The sequence below is a fragment of the Sus scrofa genome, chromosome 2 (genome assembly GCF_000003025.6).
Source record: "Sus scrofa isolate TJ Tabasco breed Duroc chromosome 2, Sscrofa11.1, whole genome shotgun sequence".
Lineage (NCBI taxonomy): Eukaryota > Metazoa > Chordata > Mammalia > Artiodactyla > Suidae > Sus > Sus scrofa.
In genome coordinates, this window is record NC_010444.4 from 15,793,257 (window position 1) to 15,820,501 (window position 27,245).

At 46.7% G+C, this 27,245-nt stretch overlaps 1 protein-coding gene across 2 annotated transcripts; it reads right to left on the bottom strand.

Annotated features, from left to right (window-relative positions):
- F2 (coagulation factor II, thrombin) lies at positions 1-25,895 on the bottom strand. Of its 2 annotated transcripts, none has more exons than XM_021076838.1 (14): positions 25,781-25,895; positions 25,235-25,398; positions 24,314-24,338; positions 24,035-24,085; positions 22,500-22,605; positions 22,255-22,391; positions 20,293-20,607; positions 19,841-19,969; positions 19,627-19,753; positions 18,940-19,107; positions 18,120-18,176; positions 17,513-17,694; positions 413-483; positions 1-265 (listed from the first exon to the last, which is right to left on the bottom strand). In XM_021076838.1, the coding sequence occupies exons 1-14, from the start codon at positions 25,857-25,859 to the stop codon at positions 122-124; spliced, it is 1,755 nt and encodes a 584-aa protein (XP_020932497.1). In that variant the 5' UTR covers positions 25,860-25,895; the 3' UTR covers positions 1-121.

Here is a 27,245-nt window from a genome sequence, read left to right on the forward strand (position 1 = left end):
GCTCATTGATAGAGTCGCTTTTATTGAGAAATACACTTTTAAGAACAAACCACAAAAATAATTCTTTCACTGGATTGGCTTCTGCGATTCTGCAGTGAGGCGCCTAGAACGTAGGTGGCCCCTAACCTCCAAACCGATCAATGACCTTCTGCATCCACTTCTTCAGGCGGAACACATGTGTGTAGAAGCCATATTTTCCATCCCTGTCACAGCCTTCACCCCATGAGACGATGCCCATTTGATACCAGCGGTTGTTAAAGGGGCTCTAGAGAAGAAACATGGGGTTTCCAAGAGAGTCAAGTCCAAGGTAGTATCAGTATGACCCATCAAGCAATTATTTCCAAAACGAGGTCCCTCCTTAGCCACTCCAGAAGGATCTACCCACGAGCTCCTGGCCTTTGGAGAAACGTACCTTCATGACAAAGGGTCCCCCACTGTCGCCTTCACAAGCATCCCCTCGTTTCCCTTCGTCAGGCTTGTAACCTTGAAAGAGAACAGGGGTACTCAGGGGTCTAGCCGACGCTCTGCCACTCCCCCCCCCTCCAAGGGATGCTGCTGGGGACCGTCCACTGACTCCTAGGCATCCTTGGCCCTGCTCTTTTCCTCCCCCTGCACTTCCAATCCTTAAGCAAATCTTGTCAGTTCTATCTTCAACATATTATATCCCGAATCCAACCACTCCTCAGCACTTCTGCGCCTGCTTCTGTCACAAACACCTCCTCCCTAAACCACTAATTTCCTGGATTCTACTTTTGCTGCCTACAATCCATTCTCCGCCCAACAGGCAGATTGACGTAGAAAACACATTAGACATGCAGGCAGCTGAGAATAACGGCAGTGGCCTTTACCCAAAGAGCCCCATGTATCTGCCCAGACAACACAACAACATAAAGGGACAACACCAGGAGTTTCTCATGGCTCAGCAGGTTAAAGATCTGGAGTTGACACTGCTGTGGCTCTGGTTACAGCTGCGGTGTGAGTTTGATCCCTGGCCCAGGAACTTCTGCATGCCATGGGTGCAGCCATTTGAAAAAAAAAAAAAAAAGAAAAAGAAAAAGAAAAGAAAAGGGGGAAAAAAAAGCTACATAAAAACCACACCTTCAGAGTTCCCATTGTGGCGCAGCAGAAATGAATCCAACCAGGAACCATGAGGTTGCGGGAATGATCCCTGGCCTTGCTCAGTGGGTTAAGGATCCAGTGTTGCCATGAGCTGTGGTGTAGGTCGCAGACGTGGTTTGGATCTGGTGTGGCTGTGGCTGTGGCGTAGGCCAGCAGCTGTAGCTCCAATTGGACTCCTAGCCTGGGAACCTCCATATGCCATGGGTGTGGCCCTAAAAAGCAAAAAAAAAAAAAAAAAAAAAAGAGAGAGAGAGAGAGAGAGAGAGAGAGAGAGAAAACCACACCTTCAACATAACTAGAAGACAGAGAACACCCAAACTTCAAACCGCTTTAATATGTCTAACTGTACATCTTATTGGAGATGAGGATGGGAAAATGTCCACTAGATCAAAGAAGTGGATGCATATGAATGAGGAATCATGTAAATAACCCCAAATCTACAAAATGAATAGCAGAAAACTAAATAGATCTATACAAAGATACTACAAGAAAACAAAAATACCTCAGCTAACAAAAATTCTCTCTCAAACCACAACCATGAAACAGAAAAAAAGTGTAACTGAATGTAATATCCTCGAGCAAATTTTTGGTATGTTAAAAAAAAAGGATCAGGAATTCAAAAATTAAACAGACAAAACAATGGGAAGAAATGAAAAGCAGAAAATGGTGGAAATGGAACTCAGACTAAAGAAAGTCCTTCAAGAAGAAAAGAAAGTGGAGTTCCTGTCACTGCTCAGAGGAAATGAATCTGACTAGCCTCCATGAGGACGCAGGTTCAATCTCTGGCCTCGATCAGTGGGTTAAGGATCTGGCGTTGCCATGAACTGTGGTGTAGGTCACAGACGTGGCTCAGATCCTGAGTTGCGGTGGCTGTGGCACAGACCGGCAGCTGTAGCTCTGATTCGACCCCTAACCTGGGAATCTCCACATGCCACAGGTGCAGCCCTAAAAGACAAAAAAAAAAAAAAAAAAAAAAAAAAAAAAAAAAAGCAAGCAAGCAATGGAACAGAATTAATAATGTATAATTAGTCTAAGAAAACTTCACAGAAATAAAAGATTGAATGTACATATTGAAAGGATCCCCTGGACACCTGGCAAAAGGGATCTGAAACCCTCAACTCTGAGACGTAGCCTGATAAAACCGTTAGACTTCAAAGATGAAGAAGAAACCTTCGAGGCCTCCAAGCAAAAAGACCAACTCCTTATACAAAAGCCAAAGAATTATACTGGCCTCAGACTTCAAAAACAACATACAAAGCAAGCAATGATGAAGCTGTAGTTTCAAAAAATTCGAGAAAGGAAAGGTGAACCATGGATTTTATATCTAATCATGCTGAACTTCAGGTGTCGAGGCTACAGAAAACCAATTATAAACATATAAGAACTTGGCAAATTCTCTTCCCATAACCTTGAAAAATCAACTAGTGGACAAGCTTCATCCAACCAGATAGATGTCTCAGCAAAATGACTGATTAAATGGTCCAATAGACAGAAAAAACACAACTAAAAGGTGAGACGAGAAAGAGGAAAGTCAGTCAACTGACTGTTGAAACTTCCACCAACTGACTTTACAACAATTAAAAGCATATTAGAAACTAAGGGCATTTTAAAAAGGTATAAGATGAAAGATAACAGGAGAACAAAATGCAAACCTTCCTAAATATATGAAATTAGGAGTTCCCATCGTGGCGCAGTGGAAACGAATCCCGACTAGGAACCATGAGGTTGCAGGTTCGATCCCTGGCCTTGCTCAGTGGGTTAAGGATCCAGTGTTGCCGTGAGCTGTGGTGTAGGTCGCAGATGCAGCTTGGATCTGGCATTGCTGTGGCTGTGGCGTAAGCCGGCAGCTGTAGCTCCGATTAGACCTCTAGCCTGGGAACCTCCATGTGCCCTGGGTGCAGCCCTCAAAAGACAAATATATATATATGAAATTATTTGAAAATCAAAGATAACTCAGGGGGAAAACATAGTAAATAAGACGTACACATAATAATTACAAAAGCATATGAGATATTCTATCAATCTATCAATAAATATAAATAGGTTTAATCACTTTTTTCCCCCTTCATTTTTGGCCTCCCAGTGGCATATGGAGCTCCCGGGCCAGGGATCAGATCCAAGCTGCAACCTTGACCTAAGCTACAACTGCAGCAATTCTGTATCCTAACCCACTATGCCAGGTCAGGGATTGAACCTGTGTCCCACTGCTCCCAAGACACCACTGATCCCATTGCACCACAGTGGGAGCTCTGGGCTTAATCACTTTTTAAAAAACAAGATTTTTAATTTGACTCACAAAGCAAGACTCAACAATGTGGAGTTCCCTTTGTGGCTCAGCAGGTTAAGAACCCCATATAGTGTCCATGAGGACCTGGGCCTCACTCAGTGGGTTAAGGATCCAGCATTACCACAAGCTGCATTGTAGGATGCAGAAGCAGCCCAGATTCAGTGTTGCTGTGGCCATGGTGTAGGCCAGCAGCTGCGGCTCTGATTTGATCCCTAGCCTGGGAACTTCCATATATGAGGCAGGTGCAGCAGTAAAAGGAAAAACAAAACAAACAGGAAAAACAACAACAATAAAAAAATTCTACAATACTATCTATGAGACAAAACAAAGTGATTTATAGAGGCTAAAGTTAATGCTTATCAGGCGAATGGGAAGAAAAAGAGAGCAGGGATGGTGACGCTAAAATTGAAAATAATTCGGGAGTTCCCGACATGGCTCAGTGGTTAATGAATCCGACTAGGAACCATGAGGTTGCGGGTTCCATCCCTGGCCTCGCTCAGTGATTTAAGGATCCGTCGTTGCCGTCAGCTGTGGTGTAGGTCACAGACAAGGCTCGGATCTGGCATTGCTGTGGCTGTGGTGTAGGCCGGTGGCTACAGCTCCGATTAGACCCCTAGCCTGGGAACTTCCATATGCCGCGGGTGCAGCCCTAGAAAAGACAAAAAAATAAAATAAAATTGAAAATAATTCAAAGAAGAACACTTTTAATGTTAAAAGCCACAGTTCATAGAATGAATAACATTTAAGAACATCACCAAATAACACAGCAAATGCTTTTATAAAGTAAAGATTATAAGTGATGCAAGGAGACAAAAAGAAATACATTAATAACGGAATTTAACACCCCAAACTCAGTAAAAGACATACCAAGTGAACTGAAACTAAAGATATAAATGACCTAAATAAGGTATATTTATGGGTGTGTATATATATATATATATATACACATATATATATATACATATATACTGAACTTCACATGCAGAGAAGAGTGAACAGGCCTGCACACATCAATATCCATGTACATTCACAGGAACAGATAAATAGCTCTCAAAAAAAAGTGCCATAAAGTATAAATATTACAAACTATATTCCTGGACTGTAATTCAGCAAAACAAAATAAAAATGCAAAAGGGCCCTCCCATCTAGAAATTTTAAAACCACCTATTAACTTTTGAATGAAAGAAGAATACACACTGAAATTAGACAAGTTTTTAAGAATAATAATTTAAACACACTACACAGTATTCTCCATGAATAGGGGAAAATGTATAGCCCTACTCAGTAAAAATTAAAGATCAAAAATAAATCAACCGGGAGTTCCCATCATGGTGCGGCGGAAACAAACCCAACTAGGAACCATGAGGTTGCAGATTGGATCCCTGGCCTCGCTCAGTGGGTTAAGGATCTGGCATTGCTGTGACCTGTGGTGTATGTCACAGACACTGCTCCGATCTGGCATTGCTGTGGCTGTGGCATAGGCCAGCAGCAACAGCTCCAATTGGACCCCTAGCCTGGGAACTTCCATGTGTCACAGGTGCGGCCCTAAAAAAAAAAAAAAAAAAAAAAAAAAAAAAGAGACAAAAATAAATAAATAAAAGTAAGTAATTAACCAAAGTGTCATCTCAAAAAAATTTTTAGAAAGAAAACAGCATGAGTTCCCTTGTGGCTCAGCAGGTTAAGGATCCAGCATTGTCACTGCAGTGGCTGTGGTCACTGCTGTGGTACAGTTTCAGTCCCTGGCATAAGAACTTCCATATGCTGCCGGTACAGCCAAAAAAGAAAGAAATAAAACAGAAAAGTGAACCAAAAGAAAGCATAAGGGGAAAAACTTAAGATAAAAGAGATTAATGGAGTACAGAATAGAAAAATAATAGGCCTAATTAATAAGTCAAATCCCCACGTATTTGTTTGCTTACAACCGCTAGTTAATTTACTCAAGACAAATAATGAAGGAGTTCCTGCTGTGGTGCATCGGGCTAAGAATCCAACTGCAGGAGTTTGAGTTGTGGCACAGGGGTAATGAATCCAACCAGTATCCATATGGCCTTGCTAAGCAGGTCAGGGATCCAGCGTTGCCATGAGCTGTGGTGTAGGTCTCAGACATGGCTTGGATCTGGCATTGCTGTGGCTGTGGCATAGGCCGTCAGCTGTAGCTCTGATTGGACCCCTGGCCTGGGAACCTCCATATGCTGAGGGAGTGGCCCTAGAAAGACAAAAGACAAAAAATAAGAACAATAACTAAAATATACTCTAAATCCCCTGTAATTAAAATAAAAGTGTTTTAACAGAATAGACAGCAGACCAAAGAACTGAATAGAATGCCCAGAAACACTTACGCACACATAGAAACCTAATATGTATTATGGTGACGTCTCAAACCACTGTGGCAAAGATTGAATTTTTTTTTCCTTCTTTAGGGCAGCACCTGTGGCATATGGAAGTTCCCAGGCTAAGGGTCTAGTCGGAACTCCAGCTGCCAGCCACAGCCACAGCCATGGCAACTCGGGATCCAAGCAACATCTTTGACCTACACCACAGCTCACAGCAACGCCAGATCCCCGACACACTGAGCAAGGCCAGGGATCGAACCTGAGTCCTCATGGATACTAGTCAGATTTGTTTCTGCTGTGCCACAACGGGAATTCTATAGAATTTTTTTTTTTTTTTTTTGTCTTTTTGTCTTTTGTTGTTGTTGCTATTTCTTGGGCCGCTCCCGCGGCATATGGAGGTTCCCAGGCTAGGGGTTGAATCGGAGCTGTAGCCACCAGCCTACGCCAGAACCACAGCAACGCGGGATCCGAGCCGCGTCTGCAACCTACACCACAGCTCACGGCAATGCCGGATCGTTAACCCACTGAGCAAGGGCAGGGACCGAACCCGCAACCTCATGGTTCCTAGTCGGATTCGTTAACCACTGCGCCACGACAGGAACTCCTTTATTTTTTTTTTATTTTTATTTTTTTTTGTCTTTTTGTCTTTTGTTGTTGTTGCTTAGAATTTTTAATAAATGGTGTAGAGATAGCTTATTAGCCATTTGGGAAAAGATACATTAGATCCATACCTTGCATCATATGCAAGAGTAAACTCAAAATGACTTGGAGATCTGAGTGTAGAAAAATGACACCAAGTATTAGAAGAAAACATGAATGAACTTCTCTATGATCTGGGTAAAAGGAAGGTTCTTTTAACTCTGACTCAAATTCCATATGCAATAAAATAAATTTGACTACATAAAAAATTTAATCAGATGGCAAAAAATGATAAAGGATAAAAAAAATGGGAGAATATATTTGCAAAGTATATCACAAATAAAAGCCTAGGAGCTCCCATTGTGGCTCAGTGGTAATGAACCTGACTAGAATCCATGAGGATGCGGGCTTGATCCCCGGCCTCGCTCAGTGGGTTCAGGATCTGGCGTCGCTGTGAGCTGTGGTATAGGTTGCAGATGCGGCTTGGATCCTGCATGGCTGTGGCTGTGGTGTAATTCAGAAGCTGCAGCTCCAATTTGACCCCTAACCTTGGAACTTCCATATGCCACAGGAGTGGCCCTAAAAAGAAAAAACAAAACAAAATAAAAAATAAAGACCTAATATATGAAGAACTCTTTAAAAATGATGATAAAGGGACAAAAAATAAACCAAAAAATTATCAACAGATAATTCACAAGAAATGATATAAAAACGGTCATTAAGCATATGAAAGGGTGTTCAAGTACAAAACACTGGAAATGGAAATGTCCATACACAGGAAGCAGGTGAATACAGTACGGTATTTCCTCATGATTCAGCTATAAAATTTTGTATTGACATATAGTTGATTTACAATGTTGTGATAATTTCTGGTATACAGAAGTGATTCAGTTACACATATTTTTTCACATCCTTTTCCACTATATTTCGTAATATATGAATATTGCTCCCTGTGCTATACGATAAGACCTTGTTGTTTATCTGTTTTATACACAGTAGTTTGTATGTGCTAATATCAAACTCCCTCCTTTCCTCTTTAGTAACCATAAGTTTGTTTTCTATGCTTGGATAAAGAAGATGTGATTACATATATACATGCGTATATGTGTGTGTATATATACATATGTGTATACATGTAAACACACACAATATATATGTACATACATACACAATGGACTACTATTCAGCCATTAAAAAGAATGAAATAATGTCACTTACAGCAATGGATGAACCTAAAGATTATCATACTGAAAGAAGTAAGTCAGAGAAAGGCAAACATCATATCACCTACATGTGGAATCTAAAAATGATACAAATGAACTGATTTACAAAACAGGAACAGACTCGCAGATACGTTAAAAATGTTTAATAAGAAAAAGCACTATGGGGGAGTTCCCGTCGTGGCGCAGTGGTTAACGAATCCGACTAGGAACCGTGAGGTTGCGGGTTCGGTCCCTGCCCCTGCTCAGTGGGTTAACGATCCGGCGTTGCCGTGAGCTGTGGTGTAGGTTGCAGACATGGCTCGGATCCCGCGTTGCTGTGGCTCTGGCGTAGGCCGGTGGCAACAGCTCCGATTCGACCCCTAGCCTGGGAACCTCCATATGCCGCGGGAGCGGCCCAAAGAAATAGCAAAAAGACAAAAAAAAAAAAAAAAAAAAAAAAAAAAAAAATTTAAAAAAAAAAAAAAAAAAAAAAAAAAGAAAAAGCACTATGATCAAAATGGCATGAATTTCCAGGATATAATGCGAAAAAACCCTGAATAAACATCTACACTGTGATATTATACGAAAAGAGAAAAATAGGAAAATATACATGTGTCTGCTCATTTGTGCAAAAAGAAACACAGGAAGATACACCATGAAGTACCAAGATTGGTTCATTGCAGGGCCTGGATGGAAATGAGGTGGAAAGGAAGAAAGTGGGAACAGGAAGGAAGAAAAGGGGAGAGTCATTCTCTGATCACACCTGTTTTAAAGAATCTGATTTTTTAGAGCATGTTAATACAGGCATACCTTGGAGATATCGTGGGTTCAGTTCAGGTCCAGTTCCCTCAATAAAGGAAGTCATAGGAATTTTTTGTTCCTGATGCATAAAAACATTATGTCTATACTATACTATAGTCTATTAAGAGTTACAATAGCATTGGAGTTCCTGTTGTGGCTCAGCAAAACAAATCTGACTAGCTTCCATGAGGATGCAGGTTTGATCCCTGGCCTTGTTCAGTGGGTTAAGGATCTAGTGTTGCCGTGAGCTGTGGTGTAGGTCACAGCTCAGATCTGGTGTTGCTGTGGCTGTGCTGTAAGCCAATGGCTACAGCTCTGTTCGACCCCTAGTCTGGAAACCTCCATATGCTGCAGGCGTGGCCCTAAAAAGACAAAAGAAACAAACAAGTACAGCAGCATTATGTCAAAAAAATATATATATACTTTAATTTAAAAATAGGGAGTTCCCGCCATGGCACAATGGGTTAAGAATCTGATTGCATAGAAATTAGAGCAAAAATAAACCCATGGGACCTCATCAAACTGAAAAGCTTTTGCACAGCAAAGGAAACCAAAAAGAAAACAAAAAGACAACTTACAGAATGGGAGAAAATAGTTTCAAATGATGCAACTGACAAGGGCTTAATCTCTAGAATATACAAGCAACTTATAAACTCAACAGCAAAAAAGCCGATCAATCAATGGAAAAATGGGCAAAAGACCTGAATAGACATTTCTCCAAGGAAGATATACAGATGGCCAACAAACACATGAAAAAATGCTCAACATCGCTGATTATAAGAGAAATGCAAATCAAAACTACCATGAGATACCACCTCACACCAGTCAGAATGGCCATCATTAATAAATCCACAAATAACAAGTGCTGGAGGGGCTGTGGAGAAAAAGGAACCCTCCTGCACTGCTGGTGGGAATGTAAACTGGTACAGCCACTATGGAGAACAGTTTGGAGATACCTTAGAAATCTATACATAGAACTTCCATATGACCCTGCAATCCCACTCTTGGGCATCTATCCGGACAAAGCTCTACTTAACAGACACATGCACCCGCATGTTCACTGCAGCCCTATTCACAATAGCCAGGACATGGAAACAATCCAAATGTCCATCGACAGATGATTGGATTCGGAAGAACTGGTATATATACACAATGGAATACTACTCAGCCATAAAAAAGGATGACATAATGCCATTTGCAGCAACATGGATGGAACTAGAGAATCTCATACTGAGTGAAATGAGCCAGAAAGACAAAGACAAATACCATATGATATCACTTATAACTGGAATCTAATATCCAGCACAAATGAACATCTCCTCAGAAAAGAAAATCATGGACTTGGAGAAGAGACTTGTGGTTGCCTGATGGGAGGGGGAGGGAGTGGGAGGGATCGGGAGCTTGGGCTTATCAGACACAACCTAGAATAGATTTACAAGGAGCTCCTGCTGAATAGCATTGAGAACTATGTCTAGATACTCATGTCGCAACAGAAGAAAGGGTGGGGGAAAAAACTGTAACTGCAATGTATACATCTAAGGATGACCTGACCCCCTTGCTGTACAGTGGGAAAATAATTTAAAAAAAAAATGAAAAAAAAAAAAAAAAGAATCTGATTGCAATGGCTGGGGTTGCTGTGGAGACATGAGTTCAATCACTGACCCAGTGCAGTCAGTGAGCTAAAGGATCCAGTGTTGCCACAGCTGTGGCATATGCCGCAGATTGTGGCTCAGATTCAATCCCTTGCCTGGGAACTTCCATGTGCCGTGGGTGCGGCCATAAAAAAAATACTCTGGAGTTCCCTGCTGGCCTAGCAGTTAAGGATTCAGCATTGTCATTGCTGTGGCCTGGGTTTGATCCCTGGCCTGGGAACTTCTGCATGCCACAGGCACAGCCAAAAAAGAAAAAAAAGCTAAAACTAAAAAAAAAAAAACTTTGTTGCATACAAACTACTAAGTATAAAATAAATACACAAGGATATATTGTACAACACAAGGAATATAGCCAATATTTATCATAACTATAAATGGACAATAACCTTAAAATTGTGAAACATGTTACACACCTAAAATTTATACAATATTGTACATCGGCTATACCTGAATAAAAAATATTTTGTTGCTAAAAAATGCTAACCATCACTTGAATCTTCAGCAAATCAAACTCCTTTTGCAGGTGGAAGGTCTTGTCTCTGCACTGACGTTTGCTAACTGATCAGGGTGGTGGTTGCTGAAAGCTGGGGTGGCTGTGGAAATTTCTTAAAATAAGATAACAGGAGTTCCCTTGTAGCTCAGCAGGTTAAGGACCCACCATTGTCAGCTGCAGTGGCTCGGGTTGCTGCAGTGCTGCAGGTTCAATCCCTGGCCTCAAGAAGTTTCACATGCCTCAGGTGCAGCCAAAAAAGAAAAAAAGAAAACGACAACAGTGAAGTTCGCCACCTAAACTCACTCTTCCTTTTCACAATTTCTCTGTAGCATGAAATGCTGTTTGATATCATTTTAATCAAAGTAGAACTTCTTTAAAAATAGGAGTCAATCCTTTCAAACCCTAACACTGCTTTATCAACTAAGTTTATGTAACATTCTAAATCCTTTGTTGTCATTTCAATAGTCTTCACAGCATTTTTACCAGCAGAAGTTTCCATCACAAGAAACCATATTCTTTGCTCAACCATAAGAAACAAAGCCTTATCCCCCCCTTTTCTTTTTTTTTTTTTTTTTTTTTTTTTTGTCTTTTAGGGCTGTACCTGTGGCATATGGATGTCCCCAGGCTAGGGGTACAATCGGAACCGTAGCCACCGGCCTATGCCAGAGCCACAGCAATGCTGGATCCGAGCCATGTCTGCAACCTACAGCAACGCCGGATTCTTAACCCACTGAGCAAGACCAGGGATTGAACCTGCGTCCGCATGGATGCTAGTTGGGTTCGCTAACCGCTGAGCCATGACAGGAACTCCTATGTTTTTTGGCAACTCCTTATCTGTTAAAGCTTTATCACAAGAGTGCAGCAATTCAGTCACATCTTCACACTCCAGTTCTATCTAGTTCTCTTGCTATTTCCACCACATCTGCAGTCACTTCCTCCACTGATGTCTGGAACCCCTCAAAGTCATCCATGAGGGCTGGAACAACTTCTAAAGTTCATGTTGATATTTTGACCTCTTCCCAAGAATCACTAACGTTCTTAATTGCATCTAGAATGTTGAATGAATCCTTTCCAGACGTTTTTCAATTTACTTTGTCCAGCTCCATCAGAGGAATCACTATCTTTGGCACCTACCTATAGCTTTATGAAAGGTATTTCTTAAAAATAATAAGATCTGGAGTTCCCACTGTGGTGCAACAGGATCAGCGGCATCTTGGGAGCACTGGGATGCAGGTTCAATTCCTGGCCCGGCACAAGGATCCAGCGTTGCCACAGCTGTGGCTTAGGGCACAACTGCAGCTCAGCTCTGACCCCAGGCCCGGGAACGCCATATGCCACAGGGCAGCCAAAAAAAGAAAAACAACAATATTAAGAAGACCTGGAGTTCCCTGGTGGCTCAGCAGGTTAAGAATCCAGCATTGTCACTACTGTAGCATGAGTTTGATCCCTGGCCCACGAACTTCTGCGTGCCATGGGTGCAGCCAAATAAAAAAATAAGACTTTAGAGTTGAAATTATTCCTTGATCCATGGGTTGCAAAATGGATGTCATGTTAGCAGGTATGAAAACAATATTCATCTTGCGTATGGCTTCATCAGAGCTCTTGGGTGACCAGGTGCATTTTCAATGAAGGAATATTTTGAAAGGAATCTTTTTCTGAGCCATAGGTTTCAATGGTGGACTTAAAATATTCAGTAAACTCTGCTATAACAGACTCTGCTCATCTAGACTCTGTTGTTCCATTTAGAGAGCACAGGAAGAGGAGATTTAGCATCATTCTTGAGGGCCCTAGGATTTGTGGAATGGTTAATGAACACTGGCTTCAAGTCACCAGCTGTTATTATCCCCTAACAAGCGAGCCAGCCTGTCCTTTGAAATCAGGCATTAACCTCCCCTCTCCAACCATAACAGTCGTAGATATGACATCTTCTTCCAATATAAGCCTGTTTTGTCTACACTGAAAACCAGTTGTTCAGTGTAGCCACTTTAACTATCTTAGCTAGAGCTTCTGGATAATTTGCTGCCTCTCCTTGCACTTTGATGTTACGGAGACAGCTTCTTTCCCTAAACCTCACGAATCAAGCTCTGCTAGCTTCAGACTTCTGGCTTTGAATGTTGTAGCTGATTTCATCTTCTATCCAGACCACTAAAACTTTCTCCATACCAGTAATAAGGCTGTTTTGCTTTCTCATCATTTATGTGTTCACTGGAGTAGCACTTTGCATTTCCTTCAGAAATGTTTTCTTTGCATTTACAGCTCGGCTAACGGGCACAACAGGCCTGGCTTTTAAGCCTTCTTCACAGAGCTTAATTTTTTCCAACTCTTGATTTAAAATGAAAGACATGCAACTCTTCCTTTTTCCTTTCACTTGGATCATCAAAAGCCACTGTAGGGTTATTAGTTGGCCTGATTTCAATACTGTTGGGTCTTAGAGAATAGGGAGGGCCGAGGAAAGGGAGACAGAGAAATGAGTGGTTGGTGGAGCAGTCAGAACACACAGCATTTATTAAGTTTGCTGTCTTATGTGGGCGCAGTTCATGATACCCCAAAACAACTGCAATAGTAACATCAAAGATCACTGATGACAGATCCCTATAACGAATATCGTAATAACGAAAAAACAATTTTTTGGCTGTGATGTGCAGCAGCTTGATGTAGGATCCTAATTCCCAGTTCAGGCATTGAACCCAGGCTACAGTGGCGAAAGTACTGAGTCCTAACCACTACATCACCGAACTCTTAGTAATGAAAAGAGTTGACACATTGTAAGAATTACTAAAATGTGACACAGAGACATGAAGCGAAGCAAATGCAGTTAGAAAAATGGTGCTGATAGATTTGCTTGACACCAAATTGCCACAAATCTTCAATCTATGAAAAGCTGCAATATCTGGGAAGGATAATAAGGCAAAGCACAAACCTAATCCATCAGCTATGAATGGATAAAGATGTGGTGCATGTATACAATGAGATATTACTTGGCCATAAAAAAGAGTGAAATTCTGGAGTTCCCTGGTAGCTCAATGGGTCAAGGATCTGGCATTGTTGCTGCTGTGCCATGGGTTTGATCCCTGGCCTGGGAATTTCTGCTTGCCATGGGTATAGCCAAAAACAAAAAAAGAAAAAAAAAAAGAAATCCTGTCAGTTGCAACAACATAGATGGACCTAGAGGGTATCGCATTCAGTGAAATAAGTCAGACAGAGAAAAGCAAATACTGTGTTATCACATATATGTGAAATATGAAAGGTAAAATAAAGGAATGAATGCAACAAAAAGGAAACAGACTCATAGATTTAGAGAACTAGTGGTCACAAGCAGAGAGAGGGAAGCGGGAGGGGCAATGTAAGGGTAGGAATTGAGATACAAACTGCTATGCAGAAAATAAAGAAGCAACAAGGATATATATTGAGCAGCACAGGAAAATACAGCCATTAGTTTGTAATAACTTTAAAGGAGTATAATCTATAAAAACATTGAATCACTATGTCATACACCTGAAAACTAATATTGTAAATCAACTATAGTTCAATAAAATAAAAAAATATGTAATAAATAAAGTGAAAGTATGCCTATACTCCAGAAATAAACAAATGAAAACAACAAGATGGGGGGGGCAATATGGAACACTATCAGAAACAAATGAGCCTAGGAGTTCTCTCATGCCACAGCAGATTAAGGAGCTGGCATTGTTACTGCGCAGGTCAGATCACTGCTGTAGTGTGGGTTTGAACCCAGGAACTTCCACATGCCACAGGAGTGGCAAAAAAAGTAAAAAGAAACAAATGAGCCCAATCGTACTTAAAATAAATAACATGTGAGGGGAAATAACCCAGATTACTTTTTCTTTCCTTTTAGGGTCACACCTGCAGCATATGGAAGTTCCCAGGCTAGGGGTCAAATTGGAGCTGCCTACACCACAGCCACAGAAATGCCAGATCCTTAACCCACTGAGCAAGGCCAGGGATCGAACCTACATCCCCATGGACACTGTGTCAGGTTCTTAACCCTCTGAGCCACAACTGGAACTCCTAATCCAAGTTATTTTTAGACATAGTACTGCAACTACATATCTTTGGGCTAAAAAACAGAACTGTGAAGAAACGCTGAACTCTAGCTCGTAGGGTTGTTTTTCACAGCTATGGATGAGTAATTCTGAAACTGTGTATTTAAGTATTAACCAAATAAGTAAATGCATTATTACAGACAGCAAGAGTCAGCTTTCTCACTATCAACAGAGAGGTTTACAATGTGGAAAAGGAGAAGCTAAAATTAATCCTGTTGCATTGCAATGGGAAGTTTCAGTATCAAACTCATGGTTTTAGATAGCTAAATGGAAAGAAAATAGAGACAGATGCTGGTATATATGTATTTTCCAAATCTGTCTACTGAGAAGGCCTACAAGCAATGACCCCCATTAACGACGTGCACACCTGGCACCCAGATCTTGGTTTCTTTTTGTTTGTGTTTCTTGTCTTTTTGCCTTTTCTAGGGCCACTCCCATGGCATATGCAGGTTCCCAGGCTAGGGGTCGAATCAGAGTTGTTGCCACCGGCCTACACCACAGCCACAGCAACGTGGGATCTGAGCTGTATCTGTGACCTACACCACAGCCCACGGCAACGCCAGATCCTTAACCCGCTGAGCAAGGCCAGGGATCGAACCTGCAACCTCATGGTTCCTAGTCAGATTCGTTAACCACTGAGCCACGATGGGAACTCCTAGATTTGGTTTCTAAATACCATTCTCTACTCCAAGGGAAGTAGGATGAACCTGGAACATCTTGCTGCATGAAAAGTAAGAAAGTACTCAGAAATTGACAGGACATCTCCAAAAGTCACAGAAAGCTAGGTTTCCAGGACTCCCACTGCCCAAACCTGGGATATTTTGAACATCGAAATAATGATAATAACGAATTATAACCTTTAGAACAAAGTAAGGACCCATGAGTCCACAGTGACAGAACGAAAGAAAGAAAACCTCTTCCTTATCATAAAATACCTAATGAAGGTAGAAGGAATGACAGAATTAGAACATCACCATTTAGCAGCCACCATAGTTAGGAGAACAATTTGTTTTTTGTTTTTTGTTTTTTTTTTTTCGTCTTTTTGCTATTTCTTGGGCCGCTCCCGCGGCATATGGAGGTTCCCAGGCTAGGGGTCTAATCGGAGCTGTAGCTACTGGCCTACGCCAGAGCCACAGCAACGTGGGATCCGAGCTGCGTCTGCAACCTACACCACAGCTCACGGCAATGCCGGATCGTTAACCCACTGAGCAAGGGCAGGGACCGAACCCGCAACCTCATGGTTCCTAGTCGGATTCGTTAACCACTGCGCCACGACGGGAACTCCCTTTTTTTTTTTTTTTTTTTTTTTTCCGTGCAGAACAATTTGATAAGAAACAGGATAACAGCTCAAACTTCCTCCCCACAAGGTTATCTGTTAGTCATAAAGAGAAAAATAGAACTTTACAGTGAGAAACCTGGTAGATGCAGACACCACCTTAACCAAGAGGTCAGAGTTAATCTCACCAGTTAGGAGACAAAGACATCATATGCCTGGGACAACATCACTTGGCCCGAATCTGACCATTAGGAAACCTTAGACAAACCCAAAGTGAGGCCAGTCCATAGAATAACTGGACTATACTTGTCAAAATGTCCAAGTCATGAAAGACAGACAACTAAGTTCAATGTGTGATCCTTGACTGGATCCTGGATGGGAAAAACATTTTTTTGTTTTGCTAAGAAAGACAACTGTTGAGAAGGATAGCTGGAAAACATCTGAATAAAGTCTAAAAATTAGATAAAGGTATTACATCACTATTAATTTTTCTCATTATTAATCTCTTGATTTAATAAAAGTACCATGGTTATAGCAGAGAACATCCCTTTTTGGTAAATATTTAAGTATATGGGTAAAAAAGGCAACTTACATACATTTTACTCTCAAATAGTGTGTAAACACACACACACACACACACACACACACAAGGGGGGGCAGCATCTGGATGATATTATAAAGGAATTCTTTGTATTGTTTTTGCAGCTTTTCTGAGTCTGAATACACATTTTAAAAAATACAATAAAAAAATCAAGTTAGATGATTTATTGACTGGCCCCAAACTCTCCGATCATATTCTATTCTCAGGAAAAGCCAAAGTTCTTAAGGCCCTGAAGAAAGCACCCATTCTCTGCCTGTCCACCTCTCACCACTCATCCAGCGCTGCCCTTCCTGTGTCTCCTGCACCCCAGCCTTCCTGTTCCTCAGACATGCCAAGCATGTTCCCACCTCAGGGCCTTTGCACCTGCTGTCTCCACAGTCTGGAGTGCTCTTTCTCTAGATTGGTTTACTCCTTCACATCTTCTAGTCTCTGCTCAAACGTCACTTCTCAGAGAGGCCTTCTCTAGCCTCTTCCAACCACTCGATTTAGAACATCTCTGTCCCCAGCTCTCTCTCCCTTACTTGGCTTCGTTTTTCTCCCTAGAAGGACTGCTGTTCTAGATCTGTTTATTGACACTCTCTCCTTCTAGGAAGAAGGCTCTCTGAAGACACAGGAATCTGCCTGTTAGGGTCCTTGCGGGACACCCTGGAATACTGCCTGGACCACAGAAGACACTTGGGAAATATTTGCTGAATGACTAAACAAATGAATGGCTTCCCCCAGCCCCCACCCTGGGCCTCTGCTGCCATCTGGCTCACATACACTGACAACTTAACCCGAGACCAGCACCACGCCTAACTAACACTTGACACACGTGATCTCGCTTAACCTTCACATGGCCTAATGCAGTAGAGGTTTTCACCTCCATTTTACAGAGGAAGAATTTGAGCTTTCACGAGGTAAAGCAACTTTGCCCAAAGTCACATGGCTTGTAAATGACTGGAGGCCAGGACTTGAACCCAGGCCTGGGCTCTTAACATGTCTCAATCCTCCCAACCCGAGACCCGGCTGTTCCCGCCTGCCCAGCCACACCCTGGGGACTTGCCAGCACAGAACATGTTGTCCGTGATGCGGATCCGGGTGGAGGCCTTACAGACCAGCCGCTCCACGATGGGCAGGTTCACCACCTGCAGGACGCTGGGCTGCACCTCGCTGGCGCTGGTTGTCCAGGTCTCCTTCAGGTTGCCCCAGCCTGTCACCCGCCCCTTGTATCCAGCCCGGAGCAACCTTTGGGGAAGAGAGAAGGATCAAGTGAGAACAGGCCATCCAGGAGTTCCTGGCCCCAACACCATCTCTAAAAGACCTGAAGCTAAAACACAAGCACAGGGAGACCTTTGGGGTTTACTCCCAAACACTGAGGCCTGGAAAAGGGAAGGAACTCCAGCAAAGCTACAGAGTGTCAGGGTCAGGCCCAGAACTCAGCCCAGGCCACCTCAGCCGTGATCCTGCCCCATGCCACTCCCCCTCCCCGGCCTGCCCTCCCCCGCAGCCCCATGCTGGCAGCACCCCCTCGCCACACCCCCTGGCCACCCCACTTGGTTGCCGTCTCCTTGTCCGGCAGGCACACGGGGTGGATGTAGTCGCTGAAGGTGATGGGCTTCCTGAGCTTCAGTAGGGCGATGTCCCGGTCCAGGTTCTCCCTCCAGTTGTACCTGGGGTGGATGTAGATCTTTTCCAGCATAGAGATCTTTTCGATGTTCCGCTCATACCTGCAGAGACCCCAAGAGAGACAATGAGAAGCTCGAGGCCACCAAGCAAGGGGCGGCCAGTTCCCTGAGGGAGGAACCTGCTTGCCCTCAGGGTCTGGGAGTCAGGGTAATCAGTGAGCCTCCAGGGAGGGGAGAGGGCTGGCTCCTCCTTGGCAGCCCCCTGGCAGCTTCCTCCTGGCCTGAAGTTGCCCAGGGCTTTGGGATCAAACAGCCCAGGCAAGCAGGGGGAGGCACACACGCCCTGATCCAAACAGCCTCTATTCAGAGGTCACACCTGGGCCACATCCTGGCACCTGAAGGGGCAATAGGGGCAGGCCAGAATTCTGCTCTGCGCAAAAGTTTAACTTCTCTCTCTCTGGGTCTAAGCTTCAGTCAAGATGTGGCCAGATGGACTTTACAGCAGACACTGCTAGGTTTTCTTTGTTTTTGTCTTTTTAGGGCCACACTCACAGCATAAGAAAGTTCCCAGGCTAGTTCAAATCAGAGCTACAGCTGTGGGCCTACGCCACAGCCACAGCAACGTGGGATCGAGAGCCGAGTCTGCAACCTACACCATAGCTCATGCAACGTGGGATCCTTAACCCACTGAGCAAGGCCAGGGATCAAACTCGAGATCTCATGGATACTAGTTGGGTTCGTGAACCGCTGAGCCATGACAGGAACGCCAAAGCTGCTGGGTTTTCTACTGTGAAAGATGTGCAGACACAGTCACTCTGGAGGACTCGGACCCCTGCCTGTCACCCACGGGCACCCACTTCTGTACCTGGTGCGGGAGTGCTTGCCAATGCGCACCAGAAGGTCATTCTCAGTGAAGTTTTTGTCCCAAGGTGGGTAGAGAAGACAGTGGGCAGCGGTGAGGACCCAGCGGTCACTGATGAGGCTGGCCCCGCACAGCAGCTCCTGGGGACTCTTCCGGAAAATCATCACCTGCCTGGGAGAACTGGGAAGTATCACCGCCTGGGAGTGGCTGCCCACCCCCCACCAGCCCTACAGCAGGAAGTCTCAGGTTTAAGAACTAAGTGGAGAGAGCTACCTGCTGGGCCAGACCCCAGCTTGACCTGGCTGCTCCTGGGGACTGGGCCTGGGCATCCATGGGACCCCGAGAGGCCGCCTCCTGCTTGTTGCACTGCCCCCCGCCCCCATTCAAGCTTCTTCCAGGCCAGGGTTGGCACAACTTAGCACAGCCTCTGGAGGCAGAAGGACTGGAATCGAGTCCAGCTGCGGAAGCCCTTCATTAGCAGCACCACTTAAGCGAGTCACTTAAGCGCTCTGAGCCTCCACTTCACCACAGGCTTTGGAGAAGTAACAAACCCACCCTCAAAAGGTGGCTGCCGGGCTTGGATGAGATGTTGGTGCCGGGCTAGCCTTATTTGTGGAGCTTAGGCCTGTGAGGGCGGAGAAGTCTCCCAGGAATGACGGCGGGGGGCTGGTGGGGACAGGCAGCACGCACCAGGGTGCGAGGCCAATCTCGGCGTCCGAGCCCTCCACGATGCGCCCTTCGATGTAGGACTCGAAAAGCTCCTTTTCCGTTTTGTCCTCCAAGGACGACTTCTCGAACAGAGGCCGCAGCCCACAGTCTGCCGAGCAAGCGGAACCGTGAGAGGCCAAGCGCAGCCCGCCGCATCCCGCCCCGTGACCCCGCGCCCCTCAGCGAGCTGCCTTACCCGCCTCCCCGGCGCCAAAGGTCTTCTCATTGAAGAAGGGCTGGAAATCGTCCGCGGTGGTGCGTCCCTCGATGGCCGCATCCGCGTTCTCGCCCAGCGCATCTCCCACCTCCTCATCCACTGGCTCCTCTGCAGGGACCCAGACACCAGCTGCGGCTGCGCAGAGCCATTCCTTACCCACCCACTAGACCTCCCCAAGCTCCCGGCCGGCCAGGGAGTCGGTTTGGTGTGGAGGGTAAGAGCACAAGCGCACCTGGGTTCCTAGGCAACCAAATCTCCCAGGCCTCAGTTTCCTCAGCTGTGAGAGGGGGCTGGAACTACCCCCACCTGTTAATAGCCCGCCATGAACGCACTCTGCACACGTGGTAAGCCTTAGATCAGCGAAGGCACTGTTCCTGCTATTCCCTCCAGGCTGTGTCCTCAGTCTCAGGCCCCCTGCCCTGCCCTCTCACCGCAGTAGTCCAGGTCGCAGTACTCAAAGTCGCCAGGCTGTCCCGCCACGTAACACCACGCGCCCTCCTGGTCCCCGTCTGGGTTGCGGCAGAAGTTCTCCACCAGTGGCACCGCCGGGTTGAAGTCCTGGTCCTTGCTCAGGGCCTTGGCCTGACTGCTGCCCCAGGCCAGGCAGGGGGACCCATGTGAGGTCACCGCCAGGCGCCCCTGGTACTGCCGGCCCCGCTCGGGGACGCACGTTTCCAGTGGAGGTGACACATTCACTGTGGAGCCTCCAGAGCGTGGGATCAGCTCCGCAGTGACTCGCCCCTGGCCTGGTGGGTGAGGAGACAGGGGAGCAGAGTGGGTGGGACCTTACCTAGAGCCAGCCAGACAGGATGTGAATCCCTGCCATGCGGCCTTTATCCTATATGACCTCACATCACTTACCCTCTCTGAGTCCCAGACTGCTTGCCTGTGAAAGGATTACTAATGCATTTTTGCAGGGTTGTTCAGAGAGTTAAAATATATGGCATAAGTGTCTGGTACATGATAAGCCAGTGATAGTAACCAGGTTTCACCTCCTGTGCTGTCTGTAATCTATTGGTCATGACTGCCTGGAGTTCCTTACGGATCCTGTTTTCACAAAGGCACATCAAGAAAGATAGCTGGGGAGTTCCCGTCGTGGCGCAGTGGTTAAGGAATCTGACTAGTAACCATGAGGTTGCAGGTTCAATCCCTGGCCTTGCTCAGCAGGTTAAGGATCTGGCATTGCCATGAGTTGTGGTGTAGGTCACAGACGTGGCTCGGATCCTGTGTTGCTGTGGCTGTGGCATAGGCTGGTGGCTATGGCTCCGATTAGACCCCTAGCCTGGGAACCTCCATAGGCCGCGGGAGTGGCCCTAGAAAAGGCAAAAAGAAAAAAAAAAAAAAAAAAAGAAAAGAAAGAAAGATAGCTGGGACCCAGTGAGGATGTCTACATGGGGGGTAGGTCAATTTTAGGAGGCCCAGACATATTTATCACAGGTGTTGGTAAATGGTAGCTATTTTTGTTACTAAGATTGGTAACTTGCTTTAAAACTGACCCCAGGATCCAGCATTGGGTCCTTTAGGGCTGCATGAAGGACAAAAAATAGCAATCTTCGTTTGGTAGATTGAGTTTCTGGCACTAATTCTTCACCCCTGCCCACATCCATATCCTCTGCCCTGTGATTTTACAGGCACAGGTGTACTTCTCCACCTCAGTTCTGAGACCAGGCGTGAGGGCAAGGTTGGTACTTCTACCATCCCCATGGAAGAGCTTCCCAGGACCGATGCTGCCTTTCAGCCTCCCCCACACTGTGTACATATGGAGCAGACCTGACCCCATCCAAACAAGAAGCCAAGCTCAGATGGACCCATCCTTTGGAGCAGGGCCACCCCTTGACCCCAGCCTACATCAGTGGATCCCACAGGAGCTGCTGCAGCTGAGATCAGCAAAGCCACCCCAGCTGACTCTCAGACACATAAGAAATGAATGCTTATTGGGGTATACCTCCAAGCTTTTCGGGTTGTTTGTGATTTTGTGGGGTTTGTGGGTTTTGCAGCATTACTGTGGCTGTATAACCAGCTGACACACCATGGGAATAATAAGGACAGCATCATGCAGGGCTTGATCTGTGGTGCTTGGAAAAGGGCTTGTGGACTGAAATGGTTAGGAAGGGCTTCCTGAAGGGAAGAATGCCTCGAGAGGGAAGGAAAGCCTATTTTGAATGAGCCGCAGCCTGGATCATAAGGAAGCAAAGGCTGTGGAGGGAGAGGAGGAGGCTAGAAGCTAACTCGCTCTGGTCTCCTGACTTCACTAACCAACCAGCCCAAACATGTCGTAAATCACTGCCCCCAACTCCAACGGAGCCAGGATCTTGGTTCCCATCCCAGGCTGCCAGGCCCAAGAAAATCCATGAGCCTTGGCCATGGATCACCTAATCATCCCCACAGCTCACCACAGACAGGGATGCTGCACGCCTCCCTCCTCACGGTAGGGGACGTGGTGTAGCACCAGGGCCCAGTGATGCTGCCATCTGGGTTGCGGCAAAAATTCTCCCTCAGGTCAGCCCCAGGGTACATGGTGGAGTTGACTCTGGAATAAGAAATTGCTCAGCAGGAGGCCTCTCTCCCCGCCCCCGCCCCCAGGGTCTCCTCTCCCCTATTCCCAGCCCGCTGGCAGACAGGCCTGCCCATTACTCACTCTGGCTTATGTGGGTAGCGACTCCTCCAGAGCTGGCACTCAATGCCTGACCGGGTGACGCTTATGTTCCCTCGGTAGTTCATACCCAGACCTTCAGCACAGTTACCTGCAGAGACCCCAGCCCACTAAAGATCTGTCCCCTCCTCTCTAGGCAAAGCTCTGTTGATCCATCCCCTCCAAGCTACCTCTGGGCCATGATCCTTAACCTGCATTTACTCAGCACCTCCTCTGTACCCAGTTGTTCTTCAATTCATTTAACAGTAGTCACCCAATATTTACTGAGTGCCTACTAGGTGACAGCCACATGACAGACACTGCGCCAGGTACCAGGGACATAGCAATGAATAAGACAATAGTAAAGGTGGGTCCCTGCCCTTCTGGAGCTTATATTCAGGGGCTCCTCATAGCCAGCAGGATAAAAAAATTAAAAAGGTCCTTCTAATCTGGCCCTGATCTACCTGTGCTGGTATCTTAGCTCCTCATGCCTCAAGGCCTTTGAACATACTCTTCTTTCCTTTGCCTTAAATGCTTTCCTGTTTATTCAACAGTGCATCCCACAAATCCAGGTAGAACTCTCCTTCTTCTGGAGAGCTGTCCTTGACTCGGCCCGCAAATAAAACGCTCCCTCTCCTAGAATGCTCTCGTCCCCTGGATCAGAACTTTCCCATCAATTACTTTGATGTTTTGTATTTTTATTTTCCTATGAAACTGCCGTCTCCCTGATTCTTTTAAAATCCCCAACACTCGCCTTAGTCCTTGATACACAGCAGGGGCTTAGTTAAATGTCTACTGAATAACTTATATAACAAATGAAAGTATGGCCAGTGATTCACGGAGTTCCACTAGTGGGGCCTAATGTTATACTAAAGGTGTGTCCAGGATGCTGTGGAAGAGGGCGGATGCACCTTGAAGGCTCAGCAAGGTGGTGGCATTTGAACTAGCTCTCGAAGGATAGGGAGGTTTTCAGCAGGGCAATGATGATTACGCCAGGGGAAGATGACAATGTAAGCAGGGGCCAGGAGATAGAAACATCTAGGCCTGTTTAGAGAAGTGCTTGCTGTCAGCAAGCTGGGGGTCTGGGTGCAGAGTTAGTGCAATGGGAGCTAAAGCTAAAAGGGAAGGTAAAGGCCAGAACCTGCTAAATTCACCAGGCTAAGAAGTAAGAAGCCTGTGCTCTGTTCTGGGGGCAGTGGGGAGCCCCTCAAGGCTTTGGAGAATGAATGTGACATCACTGGAGCTCTGCCTCGGGCACACGGGGAAGACTGCCTGGCATATGTAGGGTTTGGATGAGAGTGAAGCCTTAAAATCATCATTCATTACCCATTCATTAATTAGTTTCTCCAACATTAATCATCTTCCTGTCAGGCACAGAGCCAGGTGCAAAGATATATCCTGGACCTCAGGACCAGAATGGCAATGTCAGATGCCAGAGGCCACCACCCTTGGGCCACAACTCCTCACCCACCCCTACTGTGCTCTTTTCCAAGGCTATCCCCTCATATCCTGTCCCCCCAACCCCCATGTCAGTTCCTTACCTTCCAGACATTCAACCAGCTTTTCTCGAGATTTCCTCACTGACTCACAAGCTGGAAAAGACCCAGAAAAACCACTGAGATCAAGGCAGAGACAGGATGGGTTCAAGCGAAGGGTAGATGGGATGACATTCAGAAACAGAGATGGGCAGATAGATAGAAGGGAGAGACCTGGGTGGAGGCAGGGATGCCTGGATGGACCAGAAGGGTCTCAGGGACGGAGCATTCTCTCTCTGGGGTCCCCAGACTCCCTTCTTGGAGCAAACCCTTCCCAGTGCTCACCTGTGTACTTGGCCCAGAATGCATCCTGAAAAACAAGGGCTGAGAGTGAGGCTGTGGCAGGATCCTGCTTTGTTTTTTTAGTAAACTTTCTGCCTTCTTAGACCATCCTCTTTCCCTTACCCTGGTCACGCAGGGCTGGCTCTGGGGAGGTTGTGGCAGAGTTTCCTAATTTTTTTCCCAAAAACCCAAGTATTTGAGGAGAGAGGAGCCCCCCATCTTCTGTTGGCCAAGGCTGAAAGGGAATCTCCTGGTGGGGGTGGACTGGAGGAGAGGGGCCCAGGCAGAGCCTCCGGGAAGGGGAAGCTGGTCTCTGGGCCTGACCAGACACCCACCTCCCAAGGGGGCACACAAGTCACAGCAAAACTAAAGCTGGAGTTCCCGTCGTGGCTCAGTGGTTAATGAATCCGACTAGGAACCATGAGGTTGCAGGTTCAATCCCTGGCCTTGCTCAGTGGGTTAAGGATCTGGCGTTGCCGTGAGCTGTGGTGTAGGTTGCAGATTCGGCTTGGATCTCGCGGTGCTGTGGCTCAGGTGTAGGCCGGGGGCTACAGCTCCAATTCGACCCCTGGCCTAGGAACCTCCATATGCCACGGGAGCGGCCCTAGAAAAGACAAAAAGACAAAAACAAAAACAAAACAAAACAAACACTAAAGTTGATAGGCTACGTGTCCAGGACTGGGGGCTCTAGTGACCCCAACATAGACAGATGTTTGAAGACCGGGGAGGACCCCTGACATGCTGAAGCCTCACCAGACCCCAGGACCCTGACACAGCCCAAGTGACAGGGCCTCCCAGAGGCTGAGCTGCTCATCATGGCAGCCCAGTGAAACAGGGCCCAGAGATGAAGATAAGAGCTGCCAGGTTCCGCACCCCCCTCCTTTGTGCTCTTGCAGCTGGGGTCTCCCTCTCGGGGGAGCTCACCGTTTCACTGGGAGACTCCAGGGCCTCGTAGGCCTCCTCGCGGCTGCACTGCTCCTCCACGCACTCTCGCTCCAGGTTGCCCTTCCGCATCTCCTCGAAGAAGCCGCTGTTAGCGCGTCGGGCCCGCTGGAGCAGCGACAGTGCTTGCTGAGGGGCCATGAACACTGCGGGAGGAGGGGCGTGGGACAGTGGCCTCTGGGAGCCAGGTTGTCTTGGCCACCATGGGGGCAGGAAGCAAGCCTGGCCTGCCTGCTGGCTTCCAAAAGGGAGATTCTGGGATGGCGGCTGCCCCCCAGAGGCTGCTAACAGCAGCCCACTAGCACCCCTCCTTTCACAGGTCAGCCCCAGCCCTCTCCCGGTATTGCAAGAGGAGAAGCAGTCCCTGTCTGTCCAGCCCTGAGCACCCGGCTCCTTCCCTCAGCTGGACACCGTGAGCTGAGACCCGGCTGGGGGCCGGCGCCGTGTTCTTTGTCGAGCCAGGAGACCCCAGCCCCCTGGCCCACATCCCAGTCTGCCGGTCTGTCCCAGCTTCCAGGCCCCCCTTACCATGCTGGCTGTGCACAAGGCTAACGAGGACAGCCAGGGCCAAGCAGCCAGGAAGCCACAGGCCTCCGACGTGCGCCATAGTGTGTCGGCTCCCAGGACTCTGAGGGCTTTTCCTGACCCCTCTGGGTTAATGTTGAACTAACATGAAGAAATCAGCTGGGAGACAGAGGTCAGCGGGTCAGGGCCATGGGGACAAGTGGATAGATAGTTCACTCCCGCCACCTGGGAGGACAGGTCCTCCTGGGACCAGGGATGGATGGTCTGGGACGGAGTCGTGTAGCAAAGATCAACGTAACCACCATTGTCCAGCCCCTCCCTCCCGGAGGCACGGGCCAACCTAGGCCAGTGGGGTCACGAGCTCTTCCCAAGTCTCCTTCCAATCCTAACACATGCACAGGTGGTGGTTGCTTTGATCCCTGTGGGCCTCGGTTTCCTCATCTGTAAAATGGGATGAGTATCTTATTGTGAGGACTAAAGGAGATTATAAATACATAGCAAGAGCTTAATAATCATCTACATGGATGTAAACCAGCGAGGAGGTATGTGTCATCACCACGCACAGATGTGAGAAAACAGAGGCAAGGGAGCAGCCAGCTGAGAGCTGCTACCTTGTCCCAGGTCACACTGGGCTGGACCTTGGCCCCAGCCTCTCCGCCCTGATGAGGGTCCCATTTCCCCTCTTCCTCGTCTGGAAGCCCTGGAGGCATGTTTGTGAGTGCTGGTTGCCTAAGAGGAGGAGCCAGGCCCAGGGCCTCTCTGGCTTCTGGTCTGCTTTCTCTCCCAGGACTTGCGGCCTGCCCCGGAGTAGGTATATGACTGTCTGCCTGGGGCCAGACCTGGAGTGGCTACTGGTCCCACACTACTCCTTGCCCAGCTCTGCTCCCATCTCTCCCCCACTTCCTGTTTGCAGTATGAAAGGTAAATATTAGTCCTGGGTCGAACTGGGACAAAGGGCCAAAGAGCAGGAACACAGGGAGTACAGGTTCTTGTCCTGCAGTCCCTTGGGCCTGGCTGTTCAGGGTCTGGGCCTCGGTCATGTACAATCTGGGAAGACCACAGGGAGGGGCCTGGTGCAAAACAGGGGAGAGGGTTGGCAGAGAACTGGGGGCCAGGAACCCCACAAATCAGCTTAATTCCTGGGTGGTCTACTTCATATATATATATCCATTCCTACTTTTCAATTTTTTTTTTTTTTTTTTTAGTGTCGCACCCCGTGGCACATGGAAGTTACCAGGCTAGGGGTTGAGTCAGAGCTTCAGCTGCCAGCCTACACCATAGCCACAGCAACACCAGATCAGAGCCATGTTTGAGGCCTACACCATAGCTCATGGCCACATCGGATCCTTAACCCACTGAGTGAGGCCGGGGATCAAATTCGTATCCTGTCAGGTTCCTTACCACTGAGCCACAACAGGAACTTCTCAGTATGTTTTTTAAATTGATGTTCAGCTTATATACAGTAATG

Excerpts from the sequence above, each read along its gene's own strand:
- F2 (XM_021076838.1), bottom strand. The coding sequence starts at position 25,859 with ATGGCGCACGTCGGAGGCCTGTGGCTTCCTGGCTGCTTGGCCCTGGCT. Across the intron at positions 24,339-25,234 it reads TGGAGTCTCCCAGTGAAACG|GATGCATTCTGGGCCAAGTA; the intron begins GTGAGCTCCCCC and ends CTTGTTTTTCAG. Across the intron at positions 266-412 it reads GGGGACCCTTTGTCATGAAG|AGCCCCTTTAACAACCGCTG; the intron begins GTACGTTTCTCC and ends TTTCTTCTCTAG.